This window comes from Limanda limanda, chromosome 20, assembly GCF_963576545.1.
Source record: "Limanda limanda chromosome 20, fLimLim1.1, whole genome shotgun sequence".
NCBI lineage: Eukaryota > Metazoa > Chordata > Actinopteri > Pleuronectiformes > Pleuronectidae > Limanda > Limanda limanda.
In genome coordinates, this window is record NC_083655.1 from 14226378 (window position 1) to 14242603 (window position 16226).

Consider the following 16226-nt stretch of genomic DNA (forward strand, 5'->3'; position numbering starts at 1 on the left):
GCTCTCCCGCTCTGCACTTTCTTCTCAATTATGTCTGTTCCACTCTGCAGCTGCCCGGCAGCCGGGCGGTCAGTCCCAGGTATACGTTTGGTTTTTACAGTCGAGAAGGTCATTGCTGGCATCAGTCAACACACTGTTAGACTGTGACACCAACTTTCCACTGACTCTCCAAGGACTCTCTCTCTCTCACTTACTTTCGCTGTCTGGCCTTTATAGTTTTGAAAACTTTTTTTTCTTCTTCACAAACCTCCCAGAGAAAAATAAAGAGAGAGAGAAAATTAAGTTTATGGCAGCGACTAAGGTCGTGTATTGTTGAAAGACTGTAATCCAGGAGGGAGTTGTCCTCTGACAACCTTGACCACCTAAAGTCAGAAGCAAACCAAGTGTCTTGGTGGCCCTACAATGCCTTAAATAATACTTCAGCCTTGAGCACACAAGGGATTTTATAACATTGGCTTTTTGGACGACACGTCCCCAAAGTTCAAAGTTAATCATAAAGCCAAAAATAATGTTTTGTCAGAAAACCTTTGGGTCACAATATGGGTTTCTGACTACTGCTTAGGCTGTTAAGTACAACAGAGTATTAGGGCCTGAAAAAGGGGGAAATTATCTAATCTGAGCCTAAAATGATGACTTTATTCATTCATTTCATTCGTAATATGACTTTATTAGTTTTTTCGTATAATTTTCTTTGTTGTAAATTAGCAATTTAGCTATTTTAGCGACCTTAATCACCTTCTCACATGTATTTCCCCCGACATGTTCCCTCGACACCATTTTGCAGGGGCACCATCACTTCATCCAGACCTTAGTGCCACCACAGACGATTCTGATGGTTTAAAGACCTACAAACAAGCTGGAGAGTTTTTATTCCCCCTGTAGCCGAGTCATAATGCGAACAGACTGACCGCTGTCCACGTCAGACACATTGCCATGGCGATGAGTCTGATTATGCAAGACGAGTGGCGGGGTGAGGTCAAAGGGTCGTATATAACTGTCGCATGCAATCAGGTGTTTCCCCCAGTTTCAGGTTCCTTCCTTTCTGAAAGGAAAGAGAGTTCCCTGGACGTGTGCTAATGTGGAAACACAGGGATTATATTTTCAAGAGTGTGTATGGTCAAATGTGTGCATGTGCTAATGATGCACATGGATACTGGGTCACGTGTTTTCGTCCTCCCTCCCTGTGGACTGACTGACCTGCCTCTTCAACAGCTGTAAGAGCCGTATGAACAGATTTACTGTACTGAGACCTTCACCAATGAGGAAACAGACTGGTCCCAGACCAGCTGCTGCAGGATTCCACTGATCTTTCCTATAGCTATTACACTAAAAATATTTTTCTCTTGCAGCGTAAGGTGCATTCTTCAGTTTGTAAAGTGTTTGTATAGGAGGAAGCAGGAAACATTGAAAGAACAAGGCGGTGCGACTTGGCCTGACATGAACTTGAGGTGATGTTTATAGAGAGAGGAAATGACGCTCTGAGATAATGTCACCTCCGACTTCTTTTCTTTTCTACTGTGCTGCAGGAATTTCAGTAAAAGGGACTGATATTCAATATTTATGAGCTTCTACTCCATCATGACATGCAAACAAACACACACACACACACACACCGGTTTTACTTTACATTTCTTAAAACTTGCATGACAGTATTAGTGTTTTTATTTTTTCCATTTTTATAAAGCTTTGTATTGAGTGCATGGCTTTATTACTGCTTCATTTAGTGCTGTTTAATCTGCGTGCTTTATTGAGTCTAAAGGGTTTGTGCACATTTATTGTTTATATGGGTCTGGCTGGAAAAGAAGATCTTTATTTTCTTATTACTTTAAAACAATATTTTTTTCTTTAAACCTGTGACCCAAACACACTTTCTTCAGGATTTTGTTGCCTGACCACCTGCTCGTCCCATGTGGCCATTTTGGGTGGGTCACTAGAATCTCTACTAACAGTATTATATAGGAATATCTTGTTTTACTTTACGCTTTACAGTACAAGGTATAACATTTAGCAATATATATCCCCTTTTCATCTCATTCTCCATGCACCTCTCAGCCTTCTAGGCCGTCAGCGTTCACAGTTTGTCGGTCTCTTTAAGAGGAGTAAGGCTGATATTTACTGTGGGCTTTCATTGAGTGTAAAGGCTCAGATTTGCGGTGCCCATAAACCACATCTCTCCTTCCTGTCTGTAGAAATGTTACGCCACATGGTTACTGCTGAGCTCAGGACATCACTCGTTTCTTTTTCCTTGACAGAGAGCGAAGGTGGGAAGGAACTTGAAATACGGACTGATTGTGAAGTGAATACTTATATTAACGATGATGCGGATTAAAATGTCTAAACTTCACCCAATCACCTGGTTCTCACAAGTCTGGTAAACATCACAATGTTGACAAAAAGTTAGTAAAAGACTTTAGAAGAAAATCTGTTTTGAAATTATAAAACATATTTAAACCTGTGTCTTAAAGTTACATTTTATATAAAGTCTTAATTTTTTGATGCAATTGTGATAAGTCTGTGTTCGGCTGCTTTGTCCTTGTGTCGCCACACAGTCTTGAGACGTTCGGTCTCTAGGGGGAACTGCAGAAGTTAAAATTTCATGGACTTGATCAATAAAATACTTGTTTCTAAAATACTGAGCAACTCATGAAGCATCATCAGAACCATGAACTCTCATTTCACCCCTTTCTTACACTAACGTCCAGACCAAATATTTGTTTATTAAATGAAAAGAAAGCAGCGTTGGCACTGAGCTCCACTCCCCCACCGCAGCAGCTTACCTAACTGTGTTTTACCTGGAAATGTTTCCCTGCGAGTGGGCAAACATCCGCTTGGCCGTGTGAAACTAAAAAAGAAACGTCGCACTCGAACCCATTCACATTGAATTCATTGAGGTGGGACACCGGTGGCCTGTTCCCACCCTGTCTATTCAATGGCAGGGGAAACATTACTCATTACTGAGCGTAAGCACTGTGGCTCTTTAACACTGAGACTTTTGATGTGCGGCACGGTTTGAGTGTCGGGCTGATATTAACCCTTCGCTGCACTACCAGCCATTCATGAAACACCTGAAACACTTTCAGCAGCCGAACTGACGGGAGGAAAAGTAGAAATCTACCACACGTCGTTTGGAAAACACAGGAATCAGATGACGCCAACACAGACGTTATGGTCTGGGTGTTCCACGTAGGAAGTATATGTGTGTGTGTGTGTGTATGGGTGTGTGTGTGTGTGACGTCTGACAGGCCACAATCTCCCAAACCACTTTACCGTAAGTCTATAGTTTGCGCTACAAATTTTTCATATCATTACTCATTCTAGAGAAAAGATTGCAGCTTTTACTGTAGAAATTACATGAACTCCCATCGGGCTGGTGGCGGCGAGAGAAAACTTTGGGTTCAGACGTTTAAAATAAAATCTGGGTCCTCGTCACCCGTAAGGAGGAAGGAGAGAGTCCCGTCGGCGAAGAGGACATGAAAGCAGAAAGTCACTGTTGTCTCTCGTCTCCCTCCCACCAGCCACTATATACTACTGAAGCTTTATCTTTCTTCCTGTCTTTCATCACAGAGGTTATTAAACCCTGCGAGGGAGCTCCACTACGTCTAATTACTCCAACAGTAAACAAAAGGAGGTCGGGCGGGGATGGAGCGTGGAGAATGAGGAGGAGGGAGGAGAGACAGATGAAAAAACACAGCTGGCGGAGTGCTGTGTTATTATAATTCTTTAAGCGATATTGTTAGCGTGGTCAGTCTTTTAGCCGTGCAGCTAATGACTGGATAGGCCTAATTACAGGCCTCGCAGGCAGCCTGTGCTGCGCTGGGACGTGATATTCCTTCCCTGGATGGTTGTTAACTTCCCCCGCAGCCAGAGCCCAGCCCGACTCCCAGTACCTCCCCGGACTGCTTTGCCCATAAAACCCTAAATTACCTTTTAAAAGGTGTTTCATTGTTCTTTTAGAGGGGCCTGATGTGCGCGCAGGAGAAATCACTGCCCGGCATCACAATCAGAGGTTTTGGACACCATGAAAATATTCCTGCATTCTCCTCATAGCTCCAAAGAGAAAATGGAATTTATAAAAGACAAAAAAGGAGAAGTTCCCCTTTTAAACTTGTCTGTTTAGTGGGTAAAACACGAGACACGCAGTTGATTTATTACCTCCTTCAGGGAGGTTATGTCTCCGTTTGTTAGTTAGTAGGATTATGCAAAAACTACTGACCTGCCTAAAAATGTGGTTTAGGGGAGGAGAGAACCTCTAATCCAGATCTGGATTAGGGAGCGGAAACAGGATTAGTCTTTTCCTTGCTTTAACATTGCAAGATAGGATGTTTTTCAACATTTCCCTTGATTTCTCAGAGACAAAAATCCGGTTTGCTTAGCGGCCTGTGTGTGAAATGTGTTGCAGCTCCAAAATAAAACTGTGGATCCAGTGAATTTAAATGTGGTTTCATAAGGAGACGGTTGGTCCTTGGCACAGGTATATCCCACAGTTCCCTTCTAATGCCCTAGTTGTTGTCCCTATAATCACATTATTAAGACAAATGCTGCAGAAACTTATTTGGCTGAATGTTACCTCTTATGACATCTGGAAGACATTTAATATCGCGTCATATTTAATCTAAGTCATTAACACTGCAAAATCGAGGAAACAGCAAGACACAAAACCTCCTGTGGGGTTGGTGAAATAAGGTTTCTCTGTTGGTGCTGAGCTGACACTTATCTATGTCAAAGCAAAGCTCTATTGCCAAATTTATAAAAAATCAGAATCACGAAAATAGCTCTGACGGACAAAATGGCAACAAACTCTGTAGAAAAGTTGCATTAAATTTAGTGCAGTGGTTGACCACAGGTCAGGAGTGTGCAATTTAGCCAGAGGAGAGAAATTATTTTTAGAAAACACACAGTCAAGTAACAGAACGCTGACTGTGTGGAAGTTAGCACGCTGCCGTGATTAAAAACAAACAGATCGCTGCCTCTCCGCCTCAGATCTACATGTGTTTTTGGAGAAAGTGAATTATCAGTGACACGCTCTTTTTAGCTGGAGTTGTGGTGGTCTGAAACTAAGGGGTGGGGGTGGGGGGAGACACACAGTCCACGTTTTGCCTCTCCCCCCATGAGCGCTCCACAAGACGGATGCTCTCCCCATCCATCCTGTCCTCCTCCCTGTCTCTGGAGTGAGTGATGCGGTATTGAAACCATATGCCCTCCTGAATTCCTGGCGGATCCTCCCATCCCGTCCAGTCCCAGCAGCCTCTCGCTGGCCGCGGACCCTCGGCCGCCGTGAGGGGGGGCCTCCACGCTTCCTGTGTCGGATCTAAATATTTACACTCCGCATCGTCCCGAGTGGCGAGGTGGAGAGGTCTTGATGTTTTGGGTTATGTAAAGTCCAGTCCTCCAGGATGCATATTTAACAGATTGTCCTTGTTAGAGCAGATTTTTTTTCATGGGGGGGGGGGCAGATTCACTTTGCAGAAAGTTTTCTCTCTCATCAAGCAGATACAGTTTGATTCATGGGGTAGATGTTCACTTTCTTGCAAAATCCCGGCAGGGAATTCATTTTACAGCAGTGCAGTGTAACCAACCGGGAATAAAGATGCTCGTAACAAACAGAAAATAGAGGCAACAAATCCGAGCGGAGGACTTTCAGGGAGCAGCAGTGAAAACAATCCCAACTTGTCCAACAAATACGTCTGTGTGCCACACAGATGGTGGAGCCATTAAACACACGTAGCAGAAGAAGCAGAGCGGAGGTAAATCGTTTCTCAGGTAGTCTGCCAAGTCGGGCCGTTCGTGGCTGTGTCAGTGTACTGAGCCAGCTATGACCCAGATCTGGCTGTGGGTTCAGAGGGAGCAGACGTATGTGTCTTTGGTCGAAGCATCAGCTCCGGTCAACAGAAACACAAGTATGTTTATGGTAATTTATCGTAACTCTGACATGGGTCCAGAAAACAGGTGAGCTGAACGTAAGCTGCTGCTGGGTCAAACAGTGTCAAAGAATCAATTATCAAACCCACAGAAATGTCATTAAGGCTTAATATTGGAAAGTACAACACTATACTTTATAATATTAATTAAAGGAAAACAGAAATACAACCATATGTGAATAAATATAGATAATTTTACATAAAATATAAATGCCCATCCTCTCTGTTTATATGTTTTCACATACGCAAACTTACACACAGGAACCGATCTGTTGGTGAAAGACGATTTTCAAAAGCCAACTAATAAACTGGTAAATAAAATGGAACTTTGTTAACAAAAGAACGGCTTAGACCCAAGAAACATTTAACTCATTGCTGAAGATCCACTTCTTCTGACTGGCCTTCAATTTGAGTACTGTGCAATATTTGAATCCATAAAAAATATCAATGTATTCATTGCTTTTTCTATCTTGTATATATACTTTGTTGTATATCTTACACATATTTTTACAGTTTGACCAACTGTGGGTTTTTTTATGCTATATCAATAACCTGTACTTCAGATCTTATTTCAGCAATAAATCCATCTCGTGAAATGTTGACTGTAAAAGCGTCTTCTCAGCAAGTGAAGTGAAGTTGATTGAGTTATAGTATAAGTTATATATGATATTATGACCCTAGAGTACAGTATCTGTAGGAATTATGTATTTGTTGGACAGTTCTGTACCACATCATTTTTATCCAGTATAAATGTTACCAACACAGGATGTAGATTGAAAGGTGAAAAGTTTGACTTTTATTTGTTACACCCACTCTCTCATTAAACTGAAACCTTTTTAAGGGTTTTAATGAAATCAGTGAAAAGCTTGAATGTATTAACATGTAGAATAATACAGATATTTAACCTAAACAGGTGGTTGCCTGCAGGAGACATTTTATTGACTGCTCCACACAGGGCTCAGCTCTGATACAAAGGCTTAATATTAACACTGTGCTTCATCTGTCAAGTTAGCCAGGGATTAGACTTCATATTAGCAGCAGGCCCACTGAGTAGCAGCTTTATGTACAGCGGGAGTCACACAATGAAGCCTCACAGCAGCGTCGAGGCTTTAAGAGATGGAAAGTCTGGCCAGAGTTACACAGCAGGTGATGGGTGAGTGGATTAAGGTTTGATTTAATTTGAAAAGTGTGCAGAGCTCATAACATCAGGCTTAAACCTGCTCTTTGTATCAACTGCTATATAGCGAGAGAATGGGGGAGGAGGATAGTCTTTATGTCAAATGATATAATATTCACGCTTTTTTAAGCATTATCTACTTCTTTTCCTATCATATAAATTATTTTTCATTTTGCCTGACCCTAATTCTTAGGTATTTTCTCTCTACTATACTGAATCTGACACAATCTATTTTATACTGAAGTTTACTGGTCAAATTTGAAGCCTCCTCTCCTATCCATCTATCAATCCCCTTCATAGTACACATATTTTGAATATATTGCAATGAAAAAACTATATTTCGTGCTCAAAATGTAAATTCTGTGAAATGATTCGCCTGCCGAAGATGGTAAAATCTTTATGGATGGCATAGGACCAGCATCACAGGTAGGATTTTTCTCCTGTTGAACTGCAGGAACCACACACACTCAGCCCACACTACAGTACAGACAGATTTTGGATGTAACCCCTAGGCTTGCATTTTTTTTGTCCAATGGGGGCTGATGGATAATAACAATTATTAACGCAATAAAAACTAAATTGGGAGGACTATGCAAAACTGAAGGCAAAATATCCCTGAAACGGGAACTGCCATCCTTGTCTGTTTAAGGCACTTTGAGAGCAGGTTGCTTAAATTCAAGATTTGTTTAGTCGACATCAGACTGACCTGTGAGGCTGAGCCCTCGGGAACCGTCTTGTGGTTGCGTGGACCGGTTGCGTTGCTGCTGGCGACGTTTGCCGCCAGTGGAGCGGGCGGTGCGGATGTACACTTCACTGACTTTGAAGAACGCCACCATGAAAGGCTGCTTCTCCAGGGCACCATCGCGTCCTACGAGCCCCGCCTCTTTAGAAGTGATGCTCTGTCCTGTTAAAAAAGGAACAACAACGTTACAATTAGGTTACAAAAAACTTGTTAAAGGAGACATATTATGCTTTTCAATTTTCCTTTCCTTTCCGTTTTTTGTAGGGTTTTTTGTGTCTGTAAAAGTCCTGAATAGTTAAAAAACCCCAGTCTCAGCAAAAAGTGAGAGAGACTGACTTTTCATGTACACGCTGAAAACAACTGACCAATTACATCAGAGTGGTTCAGCTGGCCAATCAGAGGAGACTTGGACTTATCATAGGGGTGCCTTAAAGAGACAGGAGCTTCAACCAAGTGTTTCAGACAGAGGCTGAAAAGAGGAGTGGCAGCAATGGACATTATGAAGAAGGTTTTTCTGAACACAAGGGCATTTAATCCTTTTCACGTTATGACTCAAATTAAAATGATGAAGCAAAATATGAGCATAGTTTTTCTCATTTAATTAAATTGTGCTCACAGTGCGTTGAAAGAAAAGAAGAGAAAAGAAAAACTAAAGGAACATGCCGTTCTAAAGAGACTTTCAATAAATAACATATATGTGGTGGAACCCTAACCCTTGCATGCGAAACCTGCATTAAGCCTGTGGCCCATTGACATAAAGAGCTTTGTGATGCTTTTACCACAGCTCCTCTCAGCTCTTGTTTCTTTCAGGGGGTTTCTCCCTTCAGTCTCCTCTTCAGCAGCTGACATGTTGTTTTAAACCTTCCACTTTTACCTCTCGATGATTTGAGTCATTGTTTTGATGTATGATTAAATTTATCTCCCGTTAGCGTGGATCCATCTCTCTGTAAATTGGCACGCAAAACCGTTTCTGTGGACCTCTGAATTCATTCTGCTGCGGCGATCACCAGTTACATCATCAATAAAGATTAGTGAGCACGTTCCAGGAGCAGCCATGACACCACCTCCGCCGTGCTCCACAGATGAGCTTGTATGTTTTGGCTCATGCGCACATCCTCTCTGCGGTTTATCTTGCTCTCATCCAGAGCTCCCGCGGCTCGTCTCTGTGCTTTCAAATGTAAATTCCAGTCTGGCCCTCTGATACTTTCTGCTGATGAGTGGTTTGGATCCTGCGGCGCGGCCTCTGTAGTCCTGCTCTCTCGCTCCTCTTCAAACGATGGATTGTGACACCCTCACCCCTGCCCCGTGGAGATTTGTGGTGATGTCACTGGCTGTTTTTGGTTTCTCTCCACAGCTCTCTTTATGTCATCAGCTGCTGTTGTTGTCCTTGGCCGACCTGCTCGATGGCTGCTTGCTCAGTTCACCAGTAGTTTCTTTCTTTTTTCAGAACATTCCATATTGTATTGACCACACCCGATGTTTGTGTCAAAGCTCAAATAGTCTTTTTCCTCGTTTTTCTCCCATTGGTCTTCACGCTGTTTCATCCTACTGCAGTCTACACAGGTGAAACCCTGGGTTCAAACTAAGAGGGACCTTCAGTACAACAAAAGCATTGGAATTGACCTTATTGTTTCAATCATTTATGAAGGGGACTGCATATCCACGTAACTCAGAAATAACTTGTAAACAGTTTTTCAAGATCCTCACAACACATCTGGACGTATGAAACCATTTCTCTTACCGCTGCTGGTCTCCAGGCTGATCTGGAGGCCCAGGTTGTGCATTGGGCTCATCACCCACAGGTTACTGGTGGCGGTGATGTCGAACTCCAGCCAGCCCTCCTCAGCCGCCCACAGGTTACGAGATTCCAGCAAGAACAGGTCTGGCTCTCTGGAAGAACATGGGAGATGAAACAAAAGAAACAAATATCACATTGAAAACGTTTTTATCTATAAGAACTTTTCTCATAACAAGTAGTTTGTAGGATGATATTATATGATGTAATAGTAAAAGTCAAACTGCGCTGAGCTTATTAGCTATAGCTACTTCCTGCAATGTAAAACAGAAATATGATGTAAAATATGATGAATAGAAGAGAAATAAGCATATTTTAACAAACCAAGGATTTGAAGTGAAGAAATGCACAACAATTACTCTGTTAACGTTTAGAGTTTAAGCTTATAGTTAAGGTTATCTTCAAGTTAGTAGTTTATAATTCTGAGATTTCAAGTCTTTGAGATTTTAAACACCAAAAGATTTTGGAGGTAAAAAATAATGAATCTGAACAAAGAATTAAATGTTTGGAAACCCAGAAAGTCCTGTATCATTGTAAACAAGCACATTTTTAAAAATATGTTAGTTTAGTTATTCATTTCTCGCCATTGCATTTTCCCAAAGATAGAAGAAAACAGTCAATGTAAAAGAGCGAGCCACTTCGAACCAGTTGACTAGGTTGTTGAGTTATCTAAGGTGACCTTTAAAGCTCAGAACAGCCGGGCCTCTGAGTAAGTCAAAGACCCCCCGTATTTAATGAAGAAAGAGCTGAGGACGTGTAAGGAAAAGACAGAGTGTGAGTGATAAGAGGACATGTCCTTCGGCTGTCCCATTACAGTAGTAATAACATAGCATCGCCTCTGTCGGACCCTCCTACACAGCCGACATCAAAGCCTCGCCATCGTCCAGGTGTTCGGAGAATGCCCCTGCAGTGATGCACCGGCAGCCTCTCCTTATTGCTCATTAATGACAGTGCTTCTCATGGCTTCCGCATGAGCCTCTACCCACACACACACACACACACACACACACACATACACACACACAAACACAGACACACACACACACACAGACACACACAAACAAAACCTTGTACTTCTATCTTAGAAAAATGGGGACTGCTATGATATGTTCCCTAGCCCCTTAACAATCTTGTGTGTGTATAGCAGTGTTTCTACTTTTTTGTAAATCATATTTCAATTTTTCTATTTCCATAATTCAACTTTTTATTGGCAGCCAGAAATGACACAGGCAACAGACAGTGTTCATTCAACAACCCTCTTTTTGTTTTTGAACAACTGAAAGAAAAGGGGAAGATAAAAGAAAGAGAGAAAAAAATCATATTTCTTTTTTTATTCATACTGTTATTCTTACTATATTTTCCCTTTGCGCAGCTACTTTCTTGTGCTGCTGTGTCATTTGTGAATAGCACAAAGATAACTGTACAAGTACACACACACACACACTCATACACAAACACACAGTTGTGTCTCCATGACTTCAGAGGAAATTACCTTGGCTTGACCATTGATTTAGAGACTTAGTCTAACCTTGACTTGCTTTTAGTCCCCATAATGCAACGGTGTAAAAGGATTTAGGCCCGCACAACATGAGTAACACCTGGATCACACACACACACGCACACACACCCCATATCTAAGTGTCCTTGGTCAAGATACTGAACACCAAATAGACAATGACAGTTGTACCATCATTGTGTGCGTGTGGACGTGTGCGTGTGCATGAATGGCATGTAGTGTGAAGGTCTTTGCATTGTCAATTAGACTAGATAAGTACAATAATAAGAGTAGTTCATGAACCATTTACCCAAACAGACACACACACACACAAACACACAGACACACACAGCCGGGCTGAGGGAGTCCGGACGGTAAGAGCCTCGTGCACAGATTGAAAACTACCTACAGCCTACTGTAAAACCTCTTATTGACTGACTGCTTAAATGAACTGGAATAATGAGGTCAGGGGTCACAGTTGTGTTTTTTGCTACAATAAATCTCCTTTATAAGACTTGTCTGCAGCTGTTGTTAAAATGTGCGGCCGGAGAGCGGAGCTCACAGCAGGCCTGGTTATTGGGAAGGCTTTCATCTTTTTGAAGAGCTTGAAAAGCCTATTCGTCAGACTGTTAAACGAATATGTAAGTCAGGCATGTAGGAAGGAAGGATTACAGAAGTTCTACATACCAGGAGATTGAAACTCATTTATAACTTTATTACAACCATAAATTATCAACTCGTAATGTTAGCTACAGCATCATCGCTGGCTAAATGTCCCAGGCCCGCCACATTTTTGACATTGTATTCTCTCACATTCCTTGTCAGCTATTTGGCAAAACCTCCCCAGTCTAATTAGAAGTACAAAGGGTGTCAGGCTAATTAGTGCTCTATCATCACGCCTTAGAGTCAAAGCAGGAGTCAGCCCTTTAACGGGAAAGAGAAATGAGAAAGTTACCAGGCTCCCTGCTGGCTGCTTAATTAGCAGAGATGCACAGGGCGGGAAAATGGGGAAAAACAACAACAGAGATTTTATAGTATTGTCTCAAACCCAACCTCAGTCAAACCAGGGCTTTCACCGCACAGGAGTATGTAGATAAGAACATGGCAATTTTTTCCCCCACCTGACAGAGCACCATCCACGTTGTAATTTTCTTTTAGGTAAGAAAAAAACGTGTCCTGTAATAATAGAGAAATTGGAGACATATGGGCCCTTTAATCTCCAAATATCTGTACAAATAAAAGGCTTTACCTCCAGGCTGGGGAGCACAAACCACACATTGAAGGGATAAGGGAGCGCAGCAGAAATATAAAGCTCTTGATACTCCAAATATATCTCGCTAACATCTAGATCTGAGGTTCTCAAAGGACAAAAAGTGCATCAGCTTGAACCTGGATCTTCAGAGTGCACAGCTGGTGTTAGAGAGACCACCTTAAGGTGTTAGGTGGTCTCTCTCTAAACATCAACAGCTTTAAAGGAGAACGCTTGGTGAATAACCATTGATCATCAAATTACACAGGGTTATATATAAGCTGTTAGTCTAAAAATATAAATCAAAAACTTCTTCTCACTGGGCAATCTGCTCCATTCAAAACAAATATCATACAGAATCCTCGCCGGATGTTTATCTACCCCTGCGGATGTAATGTAAATGTTTGGTGTGTATTAGCTGTGCTCATTTAGAGGGCGGGAGGATTTTTTGAAGCTGTGCTATTTCTGTAAGATGTGGTTATGCTTGATTTTACATTATAAACATAGCATGAGCACAGCATCTGTAACACACAGGGAGAAGGACAGAGAAAGATTGAAACCCACACAGAGAGGCAACCTTTAGAAACCAAATTTTCACATACTCATAGATATCAGTTCCCCTAATTGTGCCTGTTTGTTTTTTTTAAATCAAGATCCATGAATTATTCCCTGAAAGAGTTGGGAAAATGTTGAAAAACTCCCTATATCACACAATATCCTGGATCTGCCCCCTGATGAACATCCACACCAAACCTTAATGGGTTTTTCCCTGGGCCTTCCCCCAAGATGTGTGACAGTACGTGCAGTAGCTTTTGCGTGACCTTGCTTACGAAACAAAACAAAAACAGACAGGGGAGAAAACATCACCTCCTTGGCGGAGGTGATCATAATCCAAAACGCCTTGTGTCCTGACAAAAGTCATGAGCTTGTTTTCATTAACTCCCTGTTTCTTGTTTGTACAAACCTACTGGACCCACCCAAGGGTGGATTAATGCACACGCATGTTGTCGCCTACGGCCAAGCTACGTCAAAGCCCACAGAGCCTGATGATTTCACCCCAGTTTCCAGTGACGTACAAGTATGTGTATAAAATGATTTAGCGTAAATAAAATGATGACAAACTGTGATACTGAGAAGTGTGTGTGTCTGTATTTTACCTGTCAGGGTGCTCTTTGACCACCTGGTAGACTTTGAGGAGGAAGGTGTCATTGCGGAAGGTTCGGCTCACACACTCCTTGTAGAGACGGAACTCCGCCGCGGTGACGGCCTCGCCCTCGGGGATCTGCGAGAGGTTGAACTTGAACTCCTTGTGGTGACGCCGCTGTGGGGAGAGCTCGCTGTCGTACTCCACTGTGGGATGAACACACACAAACACTGAGCGTCACAATACTATCCACAGACAGAGAGAGTGAGAGAGAGAGAAACTACCCATCTACTCTCTCTGCATGATGTTATGAACTGTTATGCAAGTTTGCTCCTCTACAAGTTATCTAAATCTGATGCTTTTCCAATGGCTCCTCTCCCATTCATGGTTCCTTCACTACAAAAGGGATGAAACTGCATATGTACAAACAGGGCTTGAGTCTAAAAATAGACAGTAGTGATTGATGAGTGGGTATTCTTTTCACACACTGCGCTGAGGTCAACCAAAGAAGCCTTCTAAACGATCACATGATTTATACTTAAGGTCTAATAGGTTTCATGGCTTCCTGTTTCCCTAAATAAACCCCTGTTATCATCAGTCCAAAGCAAAAGCCCTTGATTTTTTCAGCGGCAGCGAACTTAAGAGACGCTGTGCGACCACTTCTGACAGAGTGAAATGACAAAAACCAACAGAAGTGTTCCCCTCTATGCTTTTAAGTGCAATATGCACCATAATGATACTGTGCTCTCCGGAGAATTGGGTTCTGTCCCGGCTGGAGGTTTCTTCTCCCATGGCAAAGGGCCTGAAGAGTCAGAGTGTCGACGGACACACAGAACGCTGAGAGGGAAACGAATAGCGAGAACGATGTTTAATGCAATTGAATGATCACATGCAGAAATATCCATCCACCAATTCAGCCAATTGATATATTAGACCATAAAATGTTTTACCTCCGCCAATGAGGTTATGTTTCCCTTTTATTTGTTTGTCTATTAGCGAGCTGGATTATGCAAACTACAGAACAGATTACCACCTGACTTGGTGGAAGGATGCAATATGGAGATGCAGATCTGGATAAATGAGCAGATCCAGAAAAATTGTTTTACGTTCTGTGAAGCAGTAGCCAGGGTGGACATGTAAAGTACGTGCAGGAAGGTCACTCTCACTCGCAATAAGGGGTGACTGTCTGCGTGGAGGGTAAAAACTTAATGGATGGTAGTACAAGCGAGCATGCAGCTATACAATACTGCACAGGAGTAAACACTTTGAGATCTTTGACATATCGGGAAAGCGCATTAGCCCTTGTGGAGGTGTGCACAGAGCCACCTTCTAGAGTCTTGTTTGTATTTTGTTATCTGGTTAAATATCCTTCCTGATAAACATGATGACCAAATGTCTTACTAGTCTGGAACAGCTTAAATCAACAAATAGGATACGCCTATAGATAAGCAGACTGTTAATCTGTGAGTGTGTGTCCTAACGAGAACAAAATCCAAACACAAAACAACTGCAAACCCCCCAACAAGCATGCCAGACCAGTAGGTGGCTATAAAGTCAACACCAATAATCCATCAAAAACTAGAGAAAAACACGGACGAAAAAGAATATTTTGCAATTTTTGCACCAATGTGGACAGAGTGTGAGACATTGAAGTGAGCAGATATCTGAGATACTCCAAAAAGTAAAGTAGTGATCTATCAGGACAATATATTTATAATTTTTTTCGAAACATTTCATATTATTTTGAAGATTTATTCAGATGCATTTTCAGCCCAAACCTGAGGTAACTCAAATTGAGTTTTGTGCCTCAGCCAGGCTTGTTAAAAACCTCTGGTAATTTTATGATGTGGGGACCAACCCAAAATGGACCAATGACACATTTTATTCCCTGAGTCATAGCCGAAAAGAAAATTGTGTTGATGTGGGAACACTAGAACCAATCAGTCTCTCCCAAAAGTGCCGGCCCCACCTTGTACCCACACTTAAGAAGGTCAGAGCTGCCCTTATCCCCCAGACCTTTCCAAACTGTAAACACACTGAACCTATATGTAACAAAGACTGCTGTGCGGAGGAGGCCGGGAAAGACAAGACATTCGTCGCATTACTGAGAGAATTCAAAATGTGTGTGTGTGTGTGTGCGCGTGCGGGCGTGTGTGTGCTGTGACTTGGTCAAAACAACTGGTGATGATTACAGGTTCTCAGATCTCAGCCAGTTCTTCCTCTTTGTTCTTCAAACACTTTCCACTGAAGCAGAGGAAACCACCTATAGCGGAGGACATGTTATTCACATCAGCCTCACTGGGACTTCTATCAGACGCGACAGTGACCATTTCATCATCTCGCTCCACGAGCCGCCCACACACACACACACACACAGACACACACACACACACACGCAGATGTCGTAGTGACTGGTCTGGTCTTGTGTTGAAGGGTAGATCGATCAGCTAAGCTTCTGTGAGTCGGTGTGTGTGTGTGTGTGTCTGTGTGGAGGCAGAGGTCATGGAACTCTAAATGACTTTACAACGCTCCCTTCAACACCCCCGAGCTCAAAGACCAACAGCTTTAAATTACATATTCCCTATATGGGAATCTACTGACTTTTTGGCACAAAAACTTCAGGAGGAGTTCCACATGTTTCAAATATTTATTACGTTTACTGTGTTGTGTGTTCATTGTAGAAAATCTCAGAGACCATTACATAAA

General features: G+C 42.3%; 1 protein-coding gene across 1 annotated transcript in view; it reads right to left on the reverse strand.

The window, feature by feature from the left end:
- Positions 1-16226, reverse strand: part of bmp6 (bone morphogenetic protein 6) — a 41860-nt gene that overhangs the window by 4248 nt on the left and 21386 nt on the right. Inside the window, exons 2-4 of the mRNA XM_061093573.1 lie at positions 13534-13726; positions 9579-9727; positions 7802-7999 (exon numbers count right to left, since the gene is read on the reverse strand). Of these exons, the coding sequence (XP_060949556.1) occupies positions 7802-7999; positions 9579-9727; positions 13534-13726 (540 nt within the window). The remainder of the gene's footprint in view (positions 1-7801; positions 8000-9578; positions 9728-13533; positions 13727-16226) is intronic.